Raw genomic sequence first — 27,788 nt, 5'->3', positions numbered from 1 at the left:
CAATCAGTTTGCTTTCCTCCATCAGTAAACTTTTTGAAAAGGTTATTTTGAACAGAATGATGGCCCACATCAACGAAAATTCAATTTTTGCCAATGAACAGTTCGGATTCCGCCATGGACATTCGACCACTCATCAACTTTTACGTGTAACAAATTTGATCCGTTCCAACAAATCTGAAGATTATTCTACTGGTCTTGCTCTTCTAGACATAGAAAAAGCATTCGACAGTGTTTGGCATGAAGGTTTGATTGTAAAATTAAAAAACTTTAATTTTCCAACATACATTGTTAGAATAATTCAAAGTTATCTGTCAAATCGTACACTTCAGGTTAATTATCAGAACTCCAGATCTGAAAGACTTCCTGTAAGAGCTGGTGTTCCTCAAGGCAGCATTTTGGGACCAATATTATACAATATTTTCACATCTGACTTACCTGAGTTACCTCAGGGATGTCAAAAATCTTTGTTTGCGGATGACACAGGCCTCTCCGCCAAAGGTCGAAGCCTGCGTGTCATCTGTAGTCGATTGCAAAAAAGTTTGGATATTTTTTCTTCATACTTGCAAAAATGGAAGATTTCTCCTAATGCTTCCAAAACTCAACTAATAATATTCCCACATAAACCAAAAGCTCTTTATTTGAAACCTTCAAGTAGACATGTTGTCACGATGAGAGGGATTCCAATAAATTGGTCAGATGAAGTTAAGTATCTAGGGCTCATGCTTGATAGGAATTTAACTTTCAAAAATCACATTGAGGGCATTCAAGCCAAATGTAATAAATATTTAAAATGTCTCTATCCCCTAATTAATAGAAAATCAAAACTTTGTCTTAAGAACAAGCTTTTGATATGCAAACAAATTTTCAGGCCAGCCATGTTGTATGCTGTACCAATATGGACTAGCTGTTGTAATACCAGGAAGAAAGCTCTGCAGAGAATTCAAAATAAAATTTTGAAAATGATTCTGAGGCTTCCTCCCTGGTATAGTACCAATGAGTTACATAGAATAAACATTGGAACAAATGTCAAATAAAATAATAAATAATTTCAGGCAAAAATCGTTACAATCTTCTATTGCCACGATTAATGCGTTATATGTTTAGGTTAAGTTAGGTTAAGTGTATTTAAAGCGTTTTTTTCTCTTATAAGCAGATGAAATCAACTCACCTGTAAAAAATCTGAACTGCTACGGCAAATGAAATGTTATATGTTGTTAACAAAATGTTAATAAAATCTTAAATTTGTTTTACCAAATTAGGATGATAGTGTTGTCTAATAACACAGAACACCTAGATATAAGAAATGAATGAAATGTTTGGAATGATACTAATAAAAAAAAAACGTTTAGTTTAGTCTGTCTGAACACCGACCATATATTCTTCTTGTTTGGTAACTAATTATAGCTCATTTTCAAACCAGCAGCAGAGTAATTTTAAGATCGCACATAAATATCAATCATATATGCTGGAGTCCTTCTGTTACATTCAACTCGCTATAATTTTACAGGCTTCGTTCGTACTGTGTACTCTTAAGAAGTGATCCTTTATAGTAAGCGGAAGTAAAATGGAATGATTTGGCAACAGACCAGCAGTGCTAATTTTGCTCGGCGTCGAGAATAATATTGTAACACGGACATGACTTCCTCATTGCTAAAAAGTGTATTTTGTTTCGTTATAGATTTTTGAGCTACATATCCAAACTAACAAACAGCCGAAAAAATTAACAACTAAAAATCGCATTGACAAAAATTTTAAAAAGAAAAATATTTCAAATAATAATAAATAATAACAAATAATAAAAAAATAATTTCTAGCGGTTTACATTACTTCTCAAGAAAAGTTCAAAACAAACATAATGCATGTTTGACTCACACTTTGACAGCTCTCGCTGCTCGATTGGCTCACACTTTCACAGAAATGTCAGCTTCCACGAATCTCTCATATAAAGGATTACTACTTTTAAGCACATAATCCTATATGTGCTTTCCATCCGCTTTAGGTTTCTGCCCGTTGTAAGCGCTTTTGCTACATGTGTTGTGCTATATACCTACACGGGCTCCTCCTCGAATAAATACCGTAGTGTGGTTCCGAGGAGGTAAAGGTCTGAGGCCAAAGGAAATGTCAGTGCATTATGTACACCACTTGAGCAATTCAGCGAGATTTGTTCATGTTCAGTACATGGGCTGGTTCAAGGGGGTCGTTCTTGGTGCAGTATCCGCACACTCACTGAGTTACCTTCTCAGGCGTCTATTTGCAGATTCCCCCCCATGCGAAAAGGCATTTTACCATATTGGTCCTCCATACCTTAGTAGCTAGCGTTTGCTGTCAATTACAGCAGAGCTGTTACACATCAACCTCGATAGCGCGCCAAAGCGGTAGATGCCCTTTTACAGGCATATTCAACGTGGCTATCGAAGCCACGATCATTACCCCAACATACTTAGACCTACCGAGATAAGCGATCATTGCTCGTACCGTAATCCGGGGGCAAATTGATCACTGTTTTACAACTTTTTGTTGTGTCAACCTTCGAAATTCAAATATTGTCAAATAAATTTCGACAAAATCTGTACTGACGTGAATCGCAAGTCAGTCCCATCTGTAAAAAGTAGGCATTGAGAAAATGAGCTGTGAAGTTTTCAAACTCGTTTTCCATACAAATATTCAAAAAATTCCAGAGAATTGGAACATGCTCAAATCTCAATGAAACTTTCACAACTTGCTTTTCACTACGATATCTTTCCGAGAAAAATATAAAGATGATTAAAAATAATTTCATTTTTGTGTTACACGGTGCGGAGATCTGTAGTGGGACTGATATGCGATTACTTTTCATTATGGGACAATTTGACTTGCTGTTTTTTTCTGAATTTTTCCGAACAAATCATATTATTTCATTAGTGCAGCTGAAATATCATTGGAAGATATGTTGAAAACTGAACTCAACTCAATTTTGATTAAAATGCAGATAGGACTGACTTGCGATTCACGACAGTGTACTCCATTGATCTTTATCAGATTATGTAATCGACTTTCCATGAAATAATCACCTCTATTCTTGTTTACGTTCGAATGCACTTTCGATCGAAAGTCACTTCGCATTCCCGTTTACGCCAGTAAAATCAAGTGGGCCATGTATTCGTTCGAATAGGATTCGATCGAAAGTTGGATCCGCCGTAAACAAGAATAGGGGTGAATATTTAACATATCATAAAAATAGTTATAATATCAAAAAATAAAATGACACACTAGGGCGAAATTGATCACAATATAACAGAGCAAGTTTAAGAACAACAAAAAATTTACTAAATATGGGTCTCCTGATTCTGAAAATGATGTCAAAATTCTTACAACTCAAGTATTTGATAATTTTATTGCAAAATTAAAATTTGAGAATCTGCCTTATACCCCTAAATGCAGGCAATTTCCTTTGAAATAAGCACACTATTTGAGAATAAATGATTTTATGAGCAAAAAACCATAATTGCTATGCTGTATGATATCAAAAATGAGTTCAGTATTTCATACTTAAGCTTACACAAAATTTAAAACAAACCAAATTTAAATATAGGCATAGCACCAGTGGACTGTTTAGCACCGACATTTCTAACTGTATTGCTAACACCTTCAAAAAGTGTTAATATTTCTATGCAAAACTGTCGATAATAAAAATTAAATAGCTCAAAATCATTATAAGACATCTATATGCTAGAAAACATGGAATGTCAGTGGTGCCAACGAAACTTTCAGCATCCTTGGGAGGAAATGTGTTTTGATACCGGCCTGATCGGTACTTGTGGTTGTTGACCACCACAACCTCAATCTTGTGACGGGTCAGTCCTAGTTTCCTAGACTTTATCCATTCCTCAACTATGGAAATAGAGTGCACTGCTGTAAACTCTACTTCTTCCATTGATTCGACATAAACCACTAGGGTGATATCGTCGGCGAAGCCAACAATCTTAACACCCGTCGGAAAGGACAGCCTCACTACGTCATCGTACAACGCATTCCATAACATCGGGCCCAGGATTGAACCCTTAGGTACTACCGCGGTAATTCGACCGCTTTTCTCAGCCTCCTCTGTATCATACTGTAGAATCCGACCATCAAAATAGCGTTCTAGAAGTTTACACAACTGCGGAGAAGTGCATGGGCTATCGATTCCCAGCTTGAGCTGTTGAAAACATTCTTCACATCCAGAGTGGCAACCGCGCAGTAACGGATGCCGCTCCTATTATACTTGATTACAACCTCAGATGTCTGAACGATCGACTGGATAGCGGCCATAGTAGGTTTATCTTTCCTGAATCCAAACTGGTTGTTGAACCATACCTTCCGTATACGGTACTATCCTGTTGAGAGTCCGGATTAACCTCTCCAATAAGTCTATACGCCGAGGGTCCCCTGGTGGTTTCCCTGGCCCAGCGTTGCACTATGGTTCTGAACATGTCCGGATTCGCGTTAACTGCCGCTTTTAAGTAATCTCGGGTTACCATCGGGTCGTGGTACCTTGTTTGACACGAATTATTTCACGGCTTCTGTCAGCTCTGCGTCCGTCACCCTCGCCACTTCTTTTCCTTCATCTGCCGCATACGGCGCTGGGGTCCATGGGCTTATGGGATGGTGCGCGAAAAGTACATCAATTATTGTTCTGTCACGGACAATCTAAGTGGACTGTATCGTAATAAGTCCGTCCAGACGCGGGTCTTCAGAGGTCCCTGACCTCCACCTTCGATCGTTGACCTTTCTCACTAGGATCACTACACTGGGACGAGTTTTACGTTGGCAAAAACTAAACTTTATTTCCTACTGCGAACCGACTACAGAGACGTGTTGTCTTGTTGGATATTGGTGGCTAAGAAAGCTGGCCGCCGACGTGCATCACGCCGTCAAATAACCGTGGATGTAGAGCAGCGATATTAGACGAATCTTTTACACAACCATTTTCGCCAGATCTCGAAGTTCTTGGGGATAGCATTCCTGCTGGGACAAGCGAACCAAGGCAACTATTCCCTCTTCTTGCTCTTGTAACGAAAAGCATTCAGTTTTCCTGAACTGCCGATTGCATTTCTGCGCGTTGTACCTGAACCGAAGCAGAAGAGCTACGATTCGGACTAGTTCCGTAAACGATGATCGTTCCCCAAAGATTTCAATCGGTGGGATTGCTTGAGCTGCAAAAGCAGGTGACGGTCGTTCTTCCAATAATGCTGGATCTAATTCAACGTTGGCAGCATCGTATGCGTGTGGCCAATCATCATTATCGATCGCAGCAACTCGGGCGACTTCTCTTGGGCGCTATGTCATTTTTGGACTTAGCCATTACCACTCTTTAGGCGTCAGCCCACGGACTCGAATTGGCACTATGGCATATACTATCAAAGCATGCCCGTTTTCGAGAATTAATTTTCCGTTTTAAGAGGTTGTTCGAAGCAGGGTTGGGAAAAAATCTGAAATTCATTCAAAGAAAACCAATCGCAGTCAGCCAAGCCAGTGAAACTCACGCCTATCGCTGCTGTAGGCAAAAAGTCTTGAAAATTGCAAATCACCCGTTGCTAAGGGCAACCCAAAACTACTGTAGAAAAATGTTCTATTTTCCGGTGCATTTCCCGCATTTAGAGACTTCAATGATTCATGCTCCCAACATAGGCTACTTGATGAGATTCACGTTTTTGAACTACTGTACGGGACTCAGCACAAAAATCAGTCCCTCTCTTTTACTCTTCCATGAAATTAGTAAACAACAAGGCCAGTAAACGTCAAAATCCCACACAAAATCAAAACAGTGCAGAGCCCCACGTGATTTTCGCGAAATGCAAGCCTACTACTATTACCATTCCCAGCACTGGTTCGAAGGCCTGTTCTCTCTACTAGGGGCTTTTCACAGCATGGAAGCATCACACGATCGTGATATCACAACGATTAGCTCTTCACCGTTTAGGCCCAGAGTATTCTGTTCGCGCCTCAGTGCTTCGCCGTCGAAGTGCGCTGTTTTCCAACCTCGGACTTGGGTCGAGTTACATCGCACTGCCCTCTGCCCTTCTGATATTATGTTTTAGCGAATCGATTGATGATCGCTATGAGTATAACCATCAACGCGGCAGTTTATGGTACCTAAAAGGTTAGGACTACAAAAAGTCACGTCGATCCTACTGGCTGCCGATTAGCTAGTTCGGCTGTCATCCTGTCGACCATGTGGGAAAATTCCTCAATCGTCCACCTAGGGACGCGAAACAATTACAATAGAACACGCCTTTGATGATAATAAATCTTCTAGCTGTTTGGTAGAATACCTATAAGTAGATGAAAAAACCGAATTTAGTACTTTACCATTTAATTCCACTAGAGTTTTTATCCTTTGACAGATACGCGTATTTCGACCTCAAATGTAAGTCCGTCTTCAGTGTCGTGTACTAGACTCGATTAGAGTCTAGTATGCTGTTTTAATATGGTCTAGCCTCTAGCTGATATGATACGTGCAAGCAACATCTACAGCTAAATTCAAAATAAAATTTTGATGACGATTCTTAAGTTGCTTTCCTGGCGAAGTTTTAATGGATTACACAATTTTTTTTTCATTACAAAAATTGTGGAAATCTGGCTAATTAAGTCAAAACTTGTCATCTCATACAATCTTTTAATTGCTACTAACAAGGGTATGTCACCAAATGTTTAACAAACTCATATATCCCTAATAGGGTCCTAAAATGCTTAATGAAATCTTGTTTTCGTTAAATAACACGAAAGAGCATGTTACTGCAACTACTTTAGGGGAACATTCACAAATTTCATAACGCTGAAGGGGGTGGGTAGGTGTCATCGCGATGTTACAGTTCAAACAAAATTTGTGAATTATTCATACAAAAAGCGTTATGAGGGGGTGGGTGGGTGTCGAAAATTACGATTTTTGGCGTTATGAAATTTGTGAATAAACTCTTAGCAATTTTTCCCGCTCAAATAACGGCTATATCATATATAAACATTAATTTAAAAATTTGATCCATAAATGAACCTTAACACTTTAGATGACGTTCGCTAAGTCGACAGAAACATCACAGGGGTTATAGTTTAACTTTGTGGTTGTTCTATATGACATATCGGAAAGGACACGGAAAATAAAATGCATGTTTTGTACTTAACGATCAACGCTCCGTCATCGTAATCATGGTCATCATCGAAACTTCAAAAGCAGTTTTTCTGTTCAAAAATAAAAGTTATTCGATGAAAATGTGTTCACTGTGTTTCAGTTGGAGAATAGAATGCAGTGAACCCCTTTTTCCTGTGAATTTTCTTGATTTTGAACGAAAAAACTGCTTTTGAAAATTCCGAAATCAATGACGGACCCTGCCCCCTTAAACAAACGAAAAACGTTAAAAAATTGAGTAAACATGTGTTTTGGCCTAAACTTAATCGTTTGGCACTAAAATTGGGACAGGGATTTAGAACCCTATTATTGAACACCTAAAGAGCAAAGCATATGCTGTTCGACAAATTAAGTAGTGTCTTGCCCGGAAATGTATATTTTTAAACCTTTGCTATGATGTGCGAATGGTTTGATTGACTGTTTGTTCATGGGTGATGGAATTTAATTTTGACGATTGTTATTTCCTTTCAATTAACTCATTTTCAATCTACAGAGTAAGTTCTCATATAACTCATTTCTGTCGAAAAGACTCATCCGATTCTTCCGACCTAAGATATAGCTCTGAAACAAATATTTGAGCTAGTATGACGAACCCGACGCCATTGCCATAGCAGCTAGTCAGTATCACTTTGCATTTCCAAGCACCCTTGCCGAAATCCGAAACATTCCTCGAATCATTTGCCGTGAAATTCCCAAACGAGTCTCGAGTAACTACCCTCCTTCGAACTTTGGATATTCAGTTGCGATTGGCTTAGCATTCGAGACTTGCAAATTGTATCCCATCATTCGTTCCGGTTAGGACACTGGGGTTAAATGTGATTTTTTTTTCAACCTTCCAGTAGCAAGCAATAACAGCCAGGAGCAACTTTTTCATTCTTCTTTTACTCTTGTTTATCAATTTACAGGTGTTACGTATTATGGAAAACTTTCCCTTCGGAGCCACGCGCGAATCCTGTGCTCACGGAACTCCCTCGAGAGGGAGATGCAAATGACGACGCTCGTCGAAAGGCGGGTAAAAGCTGTAGGATATCGGCCCCAAGTGGAAGGACCCTTCGACAGAGGTGGGAGAAAACGAAGGAAACAGCATAAGTACACAAGACAAGAGAGGTGAACAAATTCTAGCGCCAAATTGCAAGTGATGGTATTATTGGAATAATTTATAATAATATAATCCACTTTACCCTTGGCTTGGTGCGATCAAGTTGGGTCCCAATGCTGGGAAAATGGTGCAAGAAAATCAAGAAAAACGAGTACTCGAATGGGAAAAGTTACCCAAGTGTTGAAATAGTCGTAAATTTTGTGTAGAAAGTTGCACCAAAAATGAGGGTGGAAGTTTAATCACCTGTTGGAAAACGAAAAGTGCAAACGACGAAAGAAGGGATGATTTTCTTCAGCTGGACAGTTCACGCTCAGTCGCTCGGACTCGATAGAGCAATATTGAAAATGTGCGTGTGAGTGAACAAGAAATAAGTTTCAGAATATTACAGCAAGTGAAAGTGATTTTTAGGCTTCGGGATTTGGTGATGCGTTAACGTGTTTTTTTTTCTTCTCCAAATCCAAATACGCCCAAAGTCGATTATGGTAATCCACCGGTACCTAAAGCTGAAAAGTTCTGAACATTTTACCGGGAGAGCGGTACTACACGAGTCGTTGGGTCAAAGCTAATGCAACATCTGCTCTGGTGTTCGCCCGACCGAAAGAACAAAAGTTGCGAGTGAAGAACAACCATTTCGAATCGTCGGACAAAAGTTTCAACCTATCAAAGACAACGAATGCCGAGTCGAGGAACAGGTGCCAAGATGGTGAATTTCATCGAGTTTCCTGTGCAGGTGGCCTGCCTGCTTTTGGCAGTTTTGGTCCAACGGGCAACAAGTGTTAAAGACGGTAAGTACTTTATTCAACTTGCTTTTTTTCGTGTTATGAGGTGCAAGGAAATTTTAAATTGTTTGAATTTTTGCTTGAGAATTGTAGTCATAATGAGCCGTTTGAATAATTATGACATTGCTGAAACTTAGAAAGCGGGCATGTTGATTTTTTGGAACGTAAATGAATTACGATGTTATGACGACTGGGTGAAATGTAGAAACACACCACTCACTATATCACAGATAAGGCAGATTTTTTGAATATATTTTTTAAGCTCAGTTAAATAACCTTTTTTTTAGGTCGCATTCTATGCACTTTGTTTACGCCATTTCAATACACGGTGTTTCATGGTTAAACCGCGTACCGAAAATCGATGGCAAATCGATAATCAAATCAGTACTGTTTGTCTCAAACTTCATACAATAAATACACTGTATTGTATTGTATTTCAAAATGCAGAGTTGCTCGCTATAACTATCAATGCTTAAAATTTGCTGATTTGTACAGGCCAACTGCGATACAAATCGGATCATTCCATATCACATCAACATCATGCTGTCTACTCCACCACCAGTACATTGATGGCGATAGTATATGGATATCATTGATGGTTTAAGTTTAGCTTTAATTTAAGAAGATAAAATGGCAATTTATCACTACGGTATTTTTGACAGTGTTGCAGATAGATTGACACTATGTGTTGGTCACTGAAAAACATTAATAGCATATATAATGACCACGTGATCACTCATTTCGCAGAGAGTGCGATATCGCATCACTGCTGTTGGTTGTCAAATCAAAGTGATATTGATAGCTCGCAAGTGATTTTGATAGTTTCAGACCATCAGCCATCAGCTGATATGATTGATATTAAGCAACTCTTTCAAAATCACGGTGTCTTTGTGGAGTAACTTTATCACAAAAAATAGGTAAGTCTGAAATTTTGAACTAAAAACAATTAGACTTTGCTCTTTCATTTGCGACAAAAATCAAAAATATCGGTCGGGGGGTCCAGAACATTTTTTTTATTTTGTGTAATATATTTATGGATATGTGTTTTATACCGACGCACATTGCGTTGAACGTATGGAGATACGGGGCAAACTGCAAGATCAAACCATTTGGACACCTTGGCATGGAAGGTTAAGTTGTTCTTGGCCAAAAGAGCTGTAATAATCCTAAATGACATATGATATACGCATAATTGCAAAACTGCCTCAAGCGCCATTTTAATTATTTTCCACGAAAACCGTACTTAAATTGGTCATAATGATGTAAGAAGTTATAAGGAAGCGTAAGAACTCAGTATCCATAAACAATAGGGCGATATTCAAAACTGAAAAGGCAATAGATGGCTCTTTTTCAGTGGTAGTAAAAACGAAATCCTGAAGCAAAGAAAGCACCACTGAACTTCACAAAAAGTTATGTATTCACATTACACTTGATTTGTAATCACTACTTTTTTGATCCAGTTCCCTAATTGCAAGTAATTTACGTTTTTTTATTATTTTCCACACGTTTTGACAGTTCCCCGACTACCATTCTTCCATGCGCTTGTGTTGATAGTTTGAGAAATTTGAGAATCCAGCGTAGCGTCGCTCGGCGGCCAGTGAAAGAAACTGAATGTTCTAAAGATTGTTGTCTGTACTTTTTGCCGCTGGCGCCAACTGTTAGCGTTTAAGAACGAAATAAACAGTCGTTACCCTATTGGGGGTTTGGCATCTATGATTCCGAAAGAGACATGGATTTGCGAAAAGAGATGTGTTCATAGTTAGTACTCGGATTCAGTTTGGCTTTCTATTCCGCAGAATCTAAGGTGTTCTGTAGCTTAGTTGGTTAAAGCACCGGTCTAGCGTACACGGAATAGTGAGTTCGAGTCTCACTAGAATGCGTATTTTTTCGCAAATTCATGTCTCAATTTGTCAAACAAACACACTGTGTCTTCTGATTACAATTTCCTAAAAGTATGTGCATAGATGTTCTTTGAGAAGTATAAACAAACAATAAAAATTCTTCAAATTTCAAAAATCATGTTTTGGGTTTAAAATGTTGCTTCTGATAAGCGAACTTCAGGGCGAATGAAGTCCATTCTTTACTTTTGTGCTTATTACATAAACTTTTACCGGAAGACGATTGCTAATGGACCTTTTTAAGCTTAGCAGGTTGTGGAATTCTCCTCGGCAACATTTCTTCAACGCTGTGGACCTTTTTTCTATGGGAGGGGCATGTTGCCCGGGTTGTTTTGAAACGTGGACATTTAGACCGTTTATGAAAAACATATTGTGCTCTTTTTTGAAGCATCCTGGAAAAGGAAAGCTGCTAGCACCGCATGACCAACTAAATAAGTAACACCTTGACATAAAAAAAAACTTTAGGAGTGATGCATTTGCTACCGCAATAGAGCAGTTTCTTCCTTAAGGGGACGTATTACACCTTTTTACCTTACATAGTTGAATGGATGGATGGTCGGTTGGATTGCGCACGCGCTCGACCATGTCGCGCGGAAGGATGGAAATGGGAAACAAGCAAAACTATCGGAGTGGTTTGTGTTGGAAAATTAGGGTGGTTGTTAACACGGTGTACAATAATAAGAAGGTGAAATATTCCGAAAACAAAGTACAAAACGAAACTAATTGCCTGTCAAAAAAGAGAACTTCTCATTGGTCGTTTTGACAAAGGCCTACTTTCACATCGTTGAGTCAGATTGCAACAGGGCACTTTGCTGCTAGCTCGACCGTGTTGCAAGTTCATATATTGGAGTTTTTATCAAAACTTTGGTTTTTGAACAGAATGATGGCCCACATCAACGAAAATTCAATTTTTGCCAATGAACAGTTCGGATTTCGCCATGGACATTCGACCACTCATCAACTTTTACGTGTAACAAATTTGATCCGTTCCAACAAATCTGAAGGCTATTCAACTGATCTTGCTCTTCTAGACATAGAAAAACCATTCAACAGTGTTTGACAAGAAGGTTTGATTGTAAAATTAAAAATTTTAATTTTCCAACATACATTGTTAGAATAATTCAAAGTTATCTGTCAAATCGTACACTTCAGGTTAATTATCAGAACTCCAGATTTGAAAGACTTCCTATAAGAGCTGGTGTTCCTCAAGGCAGCATTTTGGGACCAATATTATACAATATTTTCACATCTGACTTACCTGAGTTACCTCAGGGATGTCAAAAATCTTTGTTTGCGGATGACACAGGCCTCTCCGCTAAAGGACGAAGCCTGCGTGTCAACTGTAGTCGATTGCAAAAAAGTTTGGATATTTTTTCTTCATACTTGCAAAAATGGAAGATTTCTCCTAATGCTTCCAAAACTCAACTAATAATATTCCCACATAAACCAAAAGCTATTTATTTGAAACCTTCAAGTAGACATATCGTCACGATGAGAGGGGTTCCAATAAATTGGTCAGATGAAGTTAAGTATCTAGGGCTCATGCTAGATAAGAATTTAACTTTCAAAAATCACATTGAGGGCATTCATGCCAAATGTAACAAATATGTAAAATGTCTCTATCCCCTTATTAATAGAAAATCAAAACTTTGTCTTAAGAACAAGCTTTTGATTTTCAAACAAATTTTCAGGCCAGTCATGTTGTATGCTGTACCAATATGGACTAGCTGTTGTAATACCAGGAACTAAAATTTTCAAAATGATTCTGAGACTTCCTCCCTGGTATAGTACCAATGAGTTACATAGAATATCCAATGTTGAAACATTGGAACAAATGTCAAATAAAATAATAAATAATTTCAGGCAAAAAATCGTTCCAATCTTCTATTGCCACGATTAATGCGTTATATGTTTAGGTTAAGTTAGGTTAAGTATATTCAAAGCGTTTTTTTTTTCTCTTATAAGCAGGTGAAATCAACTCACCTGTAAAAAATCTGAACTGCTACGGCAAATAAAATGTAATATGTTGTTAACAAAATATTAATAACATCTTAAATTTGTTCTACCAAATTAGGATGATAGTGTTGTCTAATAACACAGAACACCTAGATATAAGAAATGAGAGTAATGTTTGGAATGATACTAATAAAGAAATTAAATTAAAAAAAAATCAAAACTTTGGAAATTTTCCATGAAGTCTTTTTGTTTCAAATTTATTTATATGCGATATTTAGTTGAAAGCATATGCTCATACAATGCCAAAATAAATATGAAATACCTAATTGAAACCAATATAGTGGAAATTGTGTCAACTCTTCCTGTAAATATCACCGGTTTTGAAATTCAAACTGATTTTTTAAAAATATAGCATCCTCTATTGCACTTAATTAATGAAGCGTGCAAGAAACAGTCAAATTTTGTGCCTTGATATTTGGGTATGTTCACAAGATTTACTTAAAAAATATATTGGTAACACTGGGTTCTGCATCCTCAAGGTTTTCGATTGATAAACAACGGGGCAGTCTTAATTGAGCTGTCACGTCCTGGCCAAGGTTTACCTAGAACAGGACGTGACAACTCAACTAAGACTGCCCCGTTGTTTTTCAGTCGATAACCTTGACGATACAAAAGCTAGTGCACATTGGTCCCAAAGCCATATCTAGGAAGACAAAAATGATTGCGCCTAAACCGTCAATTTTAGATATATGGTGTCTTCGGCAAAGTTTCTCCATATTTTTCAGACATTTTTTTCAGAGATGTGAAATTAGGGTGGCCCACATGGTTTACGAGATCAGCACATAAACTTTTTTGCTGACGCATTTAGGACTACACAATGCTCTACAATGTTTTAGAACAACCGATTTTGAGCAACTTTGCCGAAGAACCCAAATTTCTATCTCCTATGGTTCGCGAGTTATGATTTTTTTTAACAAAAAAGTTAGGGTGGTACTGAAAAATCTGTTTTTTCTTGATAACTTTTTATACGATAATTTCTCGCAAAAACTTTGTTCCGAGCACATTTAGAACTTTTGATTGCGCAACTTTTTGAACTACTGTTCTATCTCTTGTGGTTACAGAGTTATCAGAAATTTTCTTCGAAAAAATTTTTGTTTTCAAATGCCGATATCTCCGAAAGGCGCGAACGGATTTTCAATCTTTTGTCGGCATTAGAAAGATTATCTTTTTCTCTGTTTATGGTGAAAAAACTGTGAGGACGTGTTTTGTTTGAAACGATTGACAAAATTTTGAAAATAATATATTTTTTAACCGAAAATTGTCCATAACTTGAAAAATATTCGAGATAGCTCTTTGGTGCCTTCAGCAAAAATGTGCAAAATTGAAAGTTCTGAAAGTGCTTCATACAAACTATTCATGAAAAATAAACGCTTTAAGATATATTCACCATAAACCGAATTTTATATGATAAAGAAAGCGAAAAATGAGATATTTTCTAGAACAACCGGAATAACTGTATGTAAAATCATTTAAAATTGAATATATATGTAATGAAATAAGATCGATCACAGTAAGCAAAATCTTAGGAGTTAGGATCGGGGCCCAGATAGCCGTAGCAGTAAACGCGCAGCTATTCAGCATGACCATGCTGAGGGTCGTGGGTTCGAATCCCGCTGGTCGAGGATCTTTTCGTAAAGGAAATTTTCTCGATTCCCAGGGCATAGAGTATCTTCGTACCTGCCACACGATATACGCATGCAAAAATGGTCATTGGCACAGTAAGCTCTCAGTTAATAACTGTGGAAGTGCTCATAAGAACACTAAGCTGGGACGTAACGCCAGAAAGAAGAAGAAGAAGGAGTTAGGAAAAGTTAGTTGCTGAAGCAGTTTTAAGGGGGCAGGATCCGTCATTGATTTCAGAATTTTCAAAAGCAGTTTTTTCGTTCAAAATCAAGAAAATTTATAGGAAAATGTGTTTACTGTATGCTATTCTCCAATCGAAACACAGTGAACACATTTTCATCGAATAATTTTTGTTTTCGAACAGAAAAACTGCTTTTGAAGTTTCAATGATGACGATCATTACGATGACGGCGCATTGAACGTTAACAGTGATCCAAGGAACATTAATCCATAAACGAAGTCTTGTTATTTCTCGCGACATAATGTTTGTCCCGCTTACCTATGCCGTGGTTGGTTATAAATTGCTACCGCTTCGGCTTACTAAGCAGAAGGTCATACGTTCAATACCGGTCCCGTTCATTATATTATCAACCCTAAACGATAACAAAACGTATACTTTGAAGAATTCCTTCAAATTACCAAAACCTTACTTCTCGTGATATCGTCCCATAGAAATATAGAAGTATCTGCAATTGTTTTATCTGGGCATCCAACTTATCCCATTCAATTCAATCAAATCCAATAAATCTGCAACAACGAATTAGTCAGGGCAGCATTCGCCTGTTGAAGAATGCATGAATCTTGAATTTGAACCAGATATAAATCTCAAATACTTGTCTAAGGTAACGAACCAGAAGGTGGGTCTTGATCACTCGAAAACTGCTTCAGCAAATAATTTTCCTTTTTTCAACTCCTCAGATTCCGCTTACTATGATCGATATCAATACATGATAATTCAATTTTAAATGACTTTACACACAGTTATTTCGATTGTTCTAGCAAATATCTCTTTTTTCGCTTTCTTCACCATATAAAATTCGGTTTATGGTGAATATATCTTAAAGCGTTGATTTTTTATGAATAGTTTGTATGAAGCACTTTCAGAACTTTCAATTTTGCACATTTTTGCTGAAGGCACCAAAGAGCTATCTCGAATATTTTTCAAGTTATGGACAATTTTCGGTTAAAAACATATTATTTTCAAAATTTTGTCAATCGTTTCAAACAAAACACGTCCTCACAGTTTTTTCACCATAAACAGAGAAAAAGATAATCTTTCTAATGCCGACAAAAGATTGAAAATCCGTTTGCGCCTTTCGGAGATATCGGCATTTGAAAACAAAATTTTTTTCGAAGAAAATTTCTGATAACTCTGTAACTATAAGAGATAGAACAGTAGTTTCTTCGGCAAAAAGTTGCGCAATCAAAAGTTCTAAATGTGCTCGGAACAAAGTTTTTGCGAGAAATTATCGTATAAAAAGTTATCAAGAAAAAACAGATTTTTCAGTGCCACCCTAACTTTTTCGATAAAAAAAAATCATAACTCGCGAACCATAGGAGATATTAATTTGGGTTCTTCGGTAAAGTTACTCCAAATCGGTTGTTCTAAAACATTGTAGAACATTGCGTAGTCCTAAATGCGTCAGCAAAAAAGTTTATGTGCTGATCTCGTAAACCATGTGGGCCACCCTAATTTCACATCTCTGAAAAAAATGTCTGAAAAATATGGAGAAACTTTGCTGAAGACACCATATATCTAAAATTGACGGTTTAGGCGCAATCATTTTTGTCTTCCTAGATATGGCTTTGGGACCAATGTGCAGTGCTACCAGTATTCTTTTAAGGTAAATCTTGTGAACAAATTCAAGCATCAAGGCTCATAATTTGGTTGATTCTTGCACGCTTCATTGATTTAGTGTAATAGGAAGTGCTATCTATTTTGAAAATCTGGTTTATATTCAAAACCAACAATATTTTTAGCGGAAACTGACACATTTATTAATATTTTGCTGTCAATTGAAGATTTCAATTTATTTTAGCATTGTAAGAGCAGATGTTGTGAATTTCAACATCGATTATAATAGATGTAAGACAATAGGATTTCATGAGAAATTTCCAAACTTTGGTAAAAACTCTAATTTATGAACTAGCAACAAAGTGCCCCGTTGCAATCCAACTCAATGATGTGAAAGTAGGCCTTTGCCAAAATGACTAATCAGAAGTGGTATTTTTTTGACAGGCAATCAGTTTAATTTTTGTACTTTGACCTGACACGTCTTGTCTTAGGTAGGCTAACCATAAGCCAACCAGATAAAAACGGGACAATTTTAAAAGACATTGATTATGCGATTGTGCTACTTTTCCCCGAATTCCAGTTCCCCAAATGGCCCGTTTTTTTGAAGCCATTTTCCCCGAATGACCCGTTCCCTTGTAAAGCAATGCAGCACAAAAAAGTCAATAGTCTTTACTCGAGCAGGCGAAAAAAGCTAAATAATAGCAAATTTTGATATGGACATACAAAAGTGATATTAACTTGAAATATATAAGGGATAAAAGATCCGAAAATAATATCTAAAATTTATTCCTGGAATACTATTAGCACATAAAATTTTTAACTTTTATAAGATCTCAACATCAGCGAGTTATTCCTCAGATCTTCCAACATCAAATTTAGCTGGCTCAGAAGTTCCAGGAATAAAATTTTGATATTATCTTCAGATCTTTTATCTCTTATGTCAATCAAATCAATCTCTCGATTTAATGGTCAGAACTTTGCTTCTGGTAGTAAGATAGTGTTGAATTAGAAAGATCGATAAGCTACAAAAGAAGGAGATATTTGATCATTCTCGACTAAATACATATTGCCAAAAATACATATTGTTCACCACCTTGAAATGAAAAGGTTATGACAATTATTAGTGTTAAAGCTTTTCGGAGAACTGAGCTATTCGGGGAAACGGGGTTTTCGGGGAACTAGCATTCTGAAAACTGGCGTTATGAGAACGACATTCGGGAAACCGCCATTCGAGGAAAAGTAGCAGAACCAGATTATGCAATCCCAAGCTACATGTCTGTATGATTCAATAAAAATCACTGAAGAACCTTGAAGCTCATTCTTTGATTTCCGAAAAAAAATCGTTACACTTTTCATATTTTCAAATTCAAACGTAAATGTTTCTAATATTCCATTACTTCATTGAAATATCCAATTTTAAAACATTTAATCCAATCAGAAGTAAACACATAGTTGTTCTTTTTCATTTTAGGTATTATATGAATAATTATCTTATGAAGATCCGTTTTTTGGAAATCCACCAAAATTTGACATAAATATGAGTAAAGAAACGCAAAAAGTTAAGCAAAAGCATGTACGGATCAAGTTTAACTCTGTTAGAGAAACTAATAATTGCTTGGGAAATAGATGAGTAAGACAATAAACTTCGAAATATTTCTAAAAACTGTTTGTTATGTTGTTATTTTTATTTTTTTACTGGTGTTGAAAATTAAGTGCCAAATCTCCATTTCCTAAAATACGGGACAATTCGAGCATTTTCCATTAAACGACGGGACAGTCCGTCGAGGGGATGAAAACGGTACTGTCCCGTTAAATACGGTACGTATGGTCAGCCTAGTCTTAGGTTTACACTAGTGAAGAACTTATTTATGAAAAATAGTTCTCACCTATTCCAGATCAATCTCCTAGGAATTTTCGAAAACGATTGGACTTTCAAACTGCATAGCAAGTATTGAGCTTTTTCACAATTAGTTAGTAATAATTTGTTATCCTCTTCAATGCCAAAATTGACTTCTGAGAGTTTTTTAATTGTAGATTATTGTCAGAAGGGTTCAGAACCAGCGTCCGTTTGAGAAATTGTATTCTTAAAATGTTAGTTTCATTATTGACAAAACTTTTTTTTAACTATACGCAAAACATAAGAGTACGACGCGCACTGATTGAAAAATTTTGAAATGTATATATTTTATTCCTCACATTTTACATGTTGCATGGGATGCAACTCCATAAGTTCAAATTTGTGTAATCCTAATATTTGTTGTCATGTGACAGCTGATAATACCACATCCTGTTTCTATAGAATAATATTCAATCCACAAGTAATCTGCTCCAAACCGAGAACTCAACCCATCCACTTAAATAAACAAATCTTCCAGTTCATTTGTATTTGAGAAGGCAGCATTCACTGTGAACCCTTTTAGAAAGAACTTAGGTACCTGCAACGATTCTTGACGAACGTTCTCAAGCTCAATGAACCCGAAATGACGTGCACCGCACACCAGCGCACTCCAAAGCTCGTTTTCCACTCGACCATCAACTGTGCACCGGAGAATGCACGGGAAAATCGTGTAAGTAAAAGCAAATTTATTCAGCGCTAAGTACCTTTAGCCCACTAATTTCTTTTATGTCTACGTGAACGGTGTACGTACGAAGTCCTCCATTGCAATGGTACTGACTGGGCATACAACAGCGGCAGCATCAAGGTGGTGTGTGCACGTGCAATATACACACAAGTTGGCAGCTTTATGCAAAGTCGTTGTACAGTCGCATAGTCATAAGAACCTAGTTACAGTCATCGACAAAATAAAGGGCCTACTTGTTTGTAATCAAGCAAATTGTCGAAAATGGTGTGTTGAAACGGGAAACTATTTTGTTGAAGTGATCATAAAAAAATCTTGTTTTTAAATTAAATTTTCGTTTGAACAAAGATGAAATAAATGTGTCTTAAATGTGTGTCTCAAATATAAGAGTCAACTTTGCGTTTTTTGGTGTGTCACAAAGATCATATGATAAACATGATGTACATTTAAATAAATCAAAAATTGTCCGTTTGAACACATGATTTTGGCCAATCGGCATGATACCAAAGAAAGTAGGCTCTTTATTTTGGCGGCGACTGTATGCACGTTCATGGATGTTGTGGAGGTGCAGGAAAATCTCACGCAAAAGTACTCACCATCAGTGCCAACTCTTAAGGTAGCTGATGGTATGCTATTGAAAGTCATTTTTCATTCCCCTCCTGGTCCCCGCAAGGATACGCCTGAGGGAAACACGGGAGACGTTTGCGATGTAGCGGAGCAGAAACGAGAAAAACGACTTGCCAAGGAACGAGAAAGTTTCATTTCTTGCACTTCGACTTTTGTTGGAATTTCTGCATAACTTGAGCTGGAGCTACTGTTCGTTGTTTGTGGGGAAATGGATTATCCAAAGAATGGCTACCTATGGCATGTAGTAGTTGTCGGTGTATGAATTGTTGAAAGTTTATTAAAATGTGCTGCTGCATGTGATAGATCAACGTTAAACACATTTGTGTGTGCTTATGAAATAGGAAGTTCAAGGACTTACTTCAATACCGTTGCTTTAACTTGAAGGTAGACTCCATAGCTGAAGCTTTTGAATGTTACAGACAGTGAATGAATTTGATGGCAAGTTTTTCGTGTCCTAAGCATGTTTAGGAAGCCTATTGTATTTTTGACACATCTCCAAAATAACACGTCTTCACGGTATAGTACGAATTCACGACTTCAAATTCGATAGACAAGCGTATTATCAAGTACACCACGAGTGGACCCATGATGGCAGAAGGAAATCTGAATTCAATTTCAGCTCAATTACATGGATCTCTTTCGTAAAGCGTATTCATGTTGGATGATGTAGATGCTCATCTTACAATCTGAAAGCCCTATATCAATTTGTGAACACAATTCTTGTTGAATAATTAATATTTCAAAATATTGTTTCATGTACGGAAAACTAAAATATTGCTTTATGCATGAAAAACTTGAACCTCAAGTTTTCTCAAAATAGGCCACGTGAACAAGCCCAAAACTGTACCAAAGTAGTTCTCACATTTAACCACTATTCAGAATGGTTTAATCCCAGAACAGCACCCAACCGAGCTTAAAAGATTCTATTAGCAATGAAACCTTCAGACAGATTACCGTACTTTCACGCTCTACAAACATTCAGAATTTCTCCCAATGAAATAATTCAAACTGCATAGCGAACTGTATTCAACATCCACTGAGCGCCGCTAACCGATCCATAATTCTAGAAAAGCCCTCTTCAGCAAAGTTTCCAGCTCTTCTGCCTAAGAATGCAGATGCAGGTGCAAACTCATTTGGCATTTCCGTTATCCCCGCAGCTATCCGGCTCATCGGTTGCTCCCCCTCTGGAGGTCGTTCATTCGCTCACGTAGCCCTCGTTTATTAAACATCCATTTTAATTGCAATTAGCTTCTTTTAATGAACAACTTTTGAATCGTTCGAAGGCCAAGGAAGCTTGCTATCTAATGGCGGGAGTCGAAATTGCAGCTTCTCACTTCGACTTTCCGGTGTGGCTTTGTCGGTGTGCGGTTCGAAATTTGGTTTGGCTGTGAAAATTAGTGGCGTTGGGTGGCATCAGCTGAAAATAAAATAAAGTAGGTTTCTAGAGCCAGCGTTGGAGAAGCGATGTGGGTTTGGATTTGTGTCTTTTTGAGGGGGAAGGCGAATTGGACGATGAAATCTATTTTGGGTAAATGGGATAAACTCCACCCATCAATAAAACATTGACGTGCTGAAAAACGATGTTGTGACTGTGAGCAGAAATTCACTACGTGGGTTTCTCTGAAAATTCAAGTCAAGGGTTGGCAAATACTATGAAGAGCTAAAAATAAGGACGAGCTCCATCTAAAAAAAAAAACAAAATCCTGAAACATTTTAAAAGCTTCATTTGCAGTGCACAATTCATTAATTTGGCATGCTTTAGTTTTGATCACTTTCAAGCAACCGAGCTGAAATTTTATCCACAGAACTACACTGCCGTTATACGCATAATTGTCCCATGTTACTTGTTCTGCATTTTGACTTTTTGTCATGAAACAGTTTATTTTTACGTATAGTTTTAGGAAACACTTACCAAAAATTAACTTTGTTCGGAAACTCAATGAAATACAAGCCAAGTCAATTTGTCCCATTGTTTAATTTCCACGCGTAAATGTCCCACTACTGTATTTTTAAGCATTACTGTCACACTAAACAATTCGCAGCGCTGATCTCGAACAAAATATTTAGTTGTCAGTTTTGAATAAGCTGGTGTTTGGGAAAATCGTTTTACATCCCATGTGGAACGCAACCCGTTTTATGTGGAACTGCGGTCATTGATTAGAAATTCGCCGTAATTTTGGATTCATCACGAGGAGTACAGAAATAATCCCACTTGAAGAATCAGTAACATCTTTAATTTTGAGTCTAAGGCTTGCGACAAATCAACTTCATGATTTAGCAAACCAAGTCTAAAAAAGAAAAGTTCGACCGTTTTTGGATGGCTTGTCCACATTCCGTTCCGAATACCGGTTCGCTGGTGGAAGGGGCCATTATATTGGCGAATCTGAAACCTGGCTTGCGACATATCAATTTTCATGAATTTGCAAATCAAGTCTGAAGGTGGTTCAAATGTATTTGAATGACTTGACCACATGTCAGATTGTTCCGAATTCCCGGTTCCCTGGGGAAAAAGGCCTCTAAACAGTCGGTTCTGAAAGCTAGCTAGCAACATCAAACTTCATAAATTCCCAAATCAAGGTTAAAGAAGGGTAATTCAATGGTTATTGGATGACTTGATAACATGCCAGGTTGTTTTAAATATTCTGTTCCCCAGAGGAAGTGGCCAATATATTGGCGGTCCTGAGACCTATCTTGCGACATATCAAACTTGATGAAGTCAAGAAGAATCAAAGTCAAGTTAAAAGAATAATAGTTCAAAAGGATTTGGATGACCTGGCCACATACTGGATTATTGCGGATAATTGGCTCTTCGGTGCAAGTGACATACATGTTGGTGGTTCTAAAACTTAATTTGCGATGTATCAAATATCATGATTTTGCAAACAAGGTCCAAAAATATGTCAAATCGTGTGAAGATTTGTGTCGTGAATTTTGAGTTAAATATTTACTCCGCAGAATAACCTTGAATTCGCAGATGAATTTCTGTCAAGCCTGCAGTTGGAAGCGTCGATATAGGAGTTTATTACATCTTATAAACTCTCTAACTTTCTCATCCCCTCTTTCTTTCACTAAATGGTCGGGGTTCTGCTAAACCGTACCAAGTGCCAAAATCTTTATTCCGAGATATTTTACTTTAAAGTCTTTTCCTGTACTAGTTTATCGCGGACGAATAATTTTATTTTTTTTTTTGCTAACAGTGTTCAAAAAGTACACCGAGATTAAATATACTAGTAAATCATCAGACATTAACTATTTAATTGGATTTCATTAAACAATATGAAGCACTCATTTCACTCTGGCTGAACAAAAATTGAAAAATATGGTTATTGGTTCGGTATGGTTGGGTGTGTTTCACAGTTTTCAACAACACAAGTAAAATTGGAGACAAATGATGTTTATCATCACCGTGCATGTTGGAATCCATGTCACAAGTGTTTATGGGAAGGATTCGTATGAATTGAATCAAGGTTCTCACGTGTTCATACATAGATCCTAATGATCGAAGAAAACCATGAATTTGCTGTGCCAAAGCGCACCAAGTTGCTCCCATTTGGTGCACCTTTTCTGATCAAGTTCACAGTTCAAAGTGTGAAGTGTTCACCAGGAATGACCATCATTTGATATGTACATTGACCTGCTGATGTTTTACTGCAATATAAAAATAGCCACAGAATCTAAAAGTTGATTGATTTCCATCACCATCGGATAGAACAACAGAAAAAAAGTTTCATCAGGATTCAGACTAGTGCCTTCTGAGTGGTAATCTTGTGTGCTACCATTAGGTCATCTTCACTGCTTGAAGGAATGGTGATAAACTTGAATCAAGTAATGTGCACTTTGTCCGACGGGGTTTGATGGCGATAATGTCATTTTCTGAACAACTATAGCGCACCAAGTCCACCTAATTTGTTCACACAGTATAAGATTATATTAATTCGTTTTTTCATTACGGCTTCTGTGTGGATTGATACACATATTATATAACAAGCAAATGCAAGTGTTAATTGCATGTAAATGCCTGTACTTCATGTCTAAATGTAATTTTCAGATAAACAGTACATAGTGCGGTGTGGATGGATAAAATTTCAAAGAAAATACAGTGATACCATCATGAGTCGATGTTCCATGACTCGATATCGACTCATGGAACCATACTAAAAACATAATTTCATGGTTACTATGATGGTCCCTAGAAGCAACTTTCCAAAGAATTGCTGTTCCATGACTCGATATTTCCATGAGTCGGTGGTCCCTTCAATATCGACTCATGGAGGTTTCACTGTAGTTCAACGCCACCGAAATAATATTTAATTTTAACTAATCAATTGCTGCCCAATTTCACTGGCCTCTGTTTCTATGAGTTGCTTGGAATGGATAAATTGTAAGAATATAGAAGGAAATTCGAAAAATATAGCTTTATATCTCAAAAATTAATTTCCTCTGATGACGTGTGTTGGTTTATGGTTCACCCTGGCTGAACAAAATTACAGTTTTATGTGTCCTTGCAAACAAAATTTGCGATCTAGGATTGCAAGGAATTGTCCAAATCACTCGATATTTTTATGGTAGAGAGGTTATGATTATTGAAGTCCTTTGGTGTAAAAAACTCAATTTGGGAAAAAATGGCACTTGGTGCGGTTTAGCAGAACCCCGACCAACTAATATAGTTTTTTCATTATCACTCATACAGAAAACTTTGCTTTCCATCCCAAACTATAAAATCGTATTTCTTCACTTCCCCACGTGTGGCTCCGTTTGGCACATGCCACTTGAGCCTGCATAAGGTGCCTTAACATAGTCTTGAGGATATACGTCCTCTACATTCGGTACAATCTATACGTAAGAACGGTCATCTACAGCAGTATGCTTAGCCGGAATCACGAATCGACCACGTTTTGATCGATGGACGGTATCATAAATCATCAATAGTAAGAGCAGCCACCAACAACCCAGCCGAAAGCATCGTCGGGTACGTGGAAAGAAGGACATTTAACGATTGATTCGACGAAGAATGCAGGCAGGTTTTGGAGGAGAAGGATGCAGCGCGTGCTGTAATGCTGCAGCAAGGAACTCGACAAAAGGTGGAGTGATATAAAAGGAAACGAAAGCAGCAAACCCGCCTATTCCGGGAAAAGAAGCGTCGCCTGGAACAAACGGAATATGAAGAAATGGAGCAGCTGCATCATTGACAAGAGCATGAGCATGAGCATGATTGGCCGCTCGCAGTTGCTACTCCGTTATTGCAAGAACAGCTGTACTTACACAGGGAATCATCGGACACTACTCGGGATCAGTAGCATCCTCAATGTGTAAGTACTGGTGCTCTCATTATTATAATAAACAATACCGGCGCCGGCAGCGTCCGAATGCAGGTCAATTTGGGAATGGGAGGGAAAAGCAGCTGCATTGTTCACAAGAAACGCTAAAGTTCTACGAGAAACTTAACGCATCACGAAAAGGCTAACATGGAGTACAGAAGCTCCAGGTTTGCAGAAGCAAACCTTCTCTTCAGTTTTGACATTCGCTTCAATTTCAGTTGTGTCATAAGCTCACACTGCTCTGTGCCATTGCCTGTCTGCGCTTCTGTGTCGTCAATGATTATGACATCTTGTTTTTTTTTTACATTTTTATTGAGCTTCATTTTGGCTCTTACAGAACTCATCCTTCATGTCATCAGGCTTCCAGTAGGCATTGAAAAGTATTATCATCCTGTGGTACGCTCAACGTATCATACGTTTTTAAATAGATACCTTCTTAAGTTTCATGGCGTAAAAGTTTTCACAGAAAATCCGTACTTACATACCTTACCAGTCAGGCTAAGGCCTGGGTGGCCTCTGTTGTACGTAGGAGAGTTTCCATCCGACTTGGTCCATGGCTGCCCGTCGCCAGCCACGCATTCTGCGAAGCGTCCGCAGATCGTCCTCAAAATGTTCGACCCATCTTGCTCGCTGCGAACCACGTCGTCTTATGCCGGTCGAATTGTTTTCGAGAACTATTTTTACCGGGTTGTTATCCGACATTCTGATGACATGCCCGGCCCACCAATTTTTGCTAGATGGACGATGATTGTTTCTGGTTCAGGGAGTGCTGGTGCAATTCGTGGTGCATTCGCCTTCTCCACGTTCCATCTTCCATCTGCATCGTCCATTTGAAAACACCAGCAGCAAGTTAGGGCAAACCGACCAGAAAGTGGGTACCAAAACGCGAAGTACCAAAAACGATGTGAGGAAGAGCCGAAATATATGCAGGATGACAGTCGTGTCAGTCCTCTGGAAAACACCAATCAACGCGTCGATCCTCTGTACGTAGGGTCCATGTTTCGTGACCATAGAGGAATAACGGTCTAATCAGCGCCTTATAGATGGTTAACTTCGTGCGATGGCGAACTTTGCTCGATCGAAGATTTCAATGGAGTCCAAAGTAGGCACGGTTTCCACCAATGATGCGTCTCTGGATTTCTCTACTGGTGTCGTTGTCAGCGGTCACCAGTGAGCCCATGTACACGAATTCTTCGACAACCTCAATTTCATCACCGTCAATATGTGCTCCAGGTAGGGGGCGTGCCGTATCTTCTCTTGAGCCCCTCGCTATCATGTACTTTGTCTTCGACACATTGATGTTCAGTCCGATTTGTCTAGCTTCTGCCTTTAGTCGGATGTACGTATCTGCCATCGTCTCAAAGTTGCGTGCAACAATATCAATGTCGTCGGCAAAACTAAGTAGCTGAACGGACTTTCTTAAGGTGAAGATGAATCGAAGCCAAACTTCAACTTTTCAAGAGCACGGATCTGGAGAACCAAACTTCCGTTTAAGCTGAAAACTAAATCGATTGGTCACTAGCTGGTGGTGACCAATCGACTATGTTTTCAGCTCAAACTGATGTTTGGTTCTCCAGATCTGTGCTCTTGAAAAGTTGAACTTTGGCTTCGATTTATCTTTACCTTAAGATCGTGTCACTCGCGTCTATTCCCGCTCTTCTTATCACACCCACGAAAGGCCATCACCTTGCCTTAACCCTCTGCGAGATTCGAAGGGACTCGAGAGTGTCCCTGATACTCGGACTACTTACGTTCCTTACTCCATCGTCGCCTTAATCAGTTTTCCCGGGAAAACGTATTCATGTATAATCTACCATAGCTGTTCTCCATCGATTGTATCATTGGCCGAGTTAAAATCGATGAACAAATGATGCGTGGGTACGTTGTATTCGTGACATTTCTGCAACACGATGATGATAGACGGCGGCATAAAATTTTGGACAGTGAATCAAATTGTCATCAAACCAGATGAAAAACAAACAACAAAGCAAGCTCGCTCACAACCGTTTGTCTCAACTGTTGCGGATAAGGATACAATCAAACGCAAAATTGTCATGACAATCTCAGAGCACAACATTGTTGCAACCTTTTCAACTCGCGATTAATCAGTTATTTTAAACACAAACCCAAATTTGTTTTATGGATGCTGTTCGATAATGTGTCAATGTTTACCAACACGGAGAAAGTTCTCGAAAATTGCAATGCGAAGCCCAGAAAATCGCTGCGCACGTGGTGATCGATCATTGTCATATTCTGTTCAAGTGATGATAAACTGATATTGCGGAACGAAATTGTTGCAACAAGAATAGGAGATGACAATGTCTTTGTTGCTGCGTGTTGGGTGACAATTGATGCATTGATTTTGGAGAGTACCTTGTAGGCGGCGCTCAAAATTGTGATCACACGATAATTGGTGCAATACAACTTGTCGCCCTTTTTATAAATAGGACACAAGACACCTTCCATCCACGCCTCCGGTAATACTTCCTCCTCTCAAATCATGGAAATAACCCAGTGCAGCGCTTTTGCCAGTGCATCACCACCATATTTTAGCAGGTAGTTAGTCCACTCCAGCGGCTTCGTTGCTCTTCAACCGTGCAATCTCCGTTTTTACCTTTTGAAGATCTGGAGGCGGAAGTCCACATCACCATTAAGGTGCTCATCGTAGTGGTGCCGCCATCTTTCGACCACCTCACGATCGTTCGTGAGAAGATTTCCGTCACAGTCTCTGCACATATCGGCTTGTGGCACAAAGCGTTTGCGCGAACGGTTGGGCTTCTCGTAAAACTTCCATGTGTCTTCAGCGCGGAACAGCTCTTTCATCGCTTCACGATCTCGTTCTTCTTGATGGCGACCTTTCTCCGGAAGATCGAGTTTTGTCTGTTTAAACCGTGCCTCGTTCGCTCTCGT

General features: G+C 38.3%; 1 protein-coding gene across 2 annotated transcripts in view; it reads left to right on the top strand.

Moving 5' to 3' along the window:
• The window catches only part of LOC5574581 (protein turtle), a 756,452-nt gene that overhangs the window by 124,834 nt on the left and 603,830 nt on the right, over positions 1-27,788 (top strand). For both annotated transcript variants that reach the window (XM_021853722.1, XM_021853716.1), the window contains exon 2: positions 8,050-9,028. In XM_021853722.1, coding sequence (XP_021709414.1) covers positions 8,917-9,028 — 112 coding nt within the window. In that variant the 5' untranslated portion in view covers positions 8,050-8,916. The remainder of the gene's footprint in view (positions 1-8,049; positions 9,029-27,788) is intronic.

The sequence above is a fragment of the Aedes aegypti genome, chromosome 1 (assembly GCF_002204515.2).
Source record: "Aedes aegypti strain LVP_AGWG chromosome 1, AaegL5.0 Primary Assembly, whole genome shotgun sequence".
Taxonomy (NCBI): domain Eukaryota; kingdom Metazoa; phylum Arthropoda; class Insecta; order Diptera; family Culicidae; genus Aedes; species Aedes aegypti.
The sequence above is the reverse complement of the archived record's forward strand: the minus strand, read 5'-3'. Positions and strand labels throughout refer to the sequence as shown.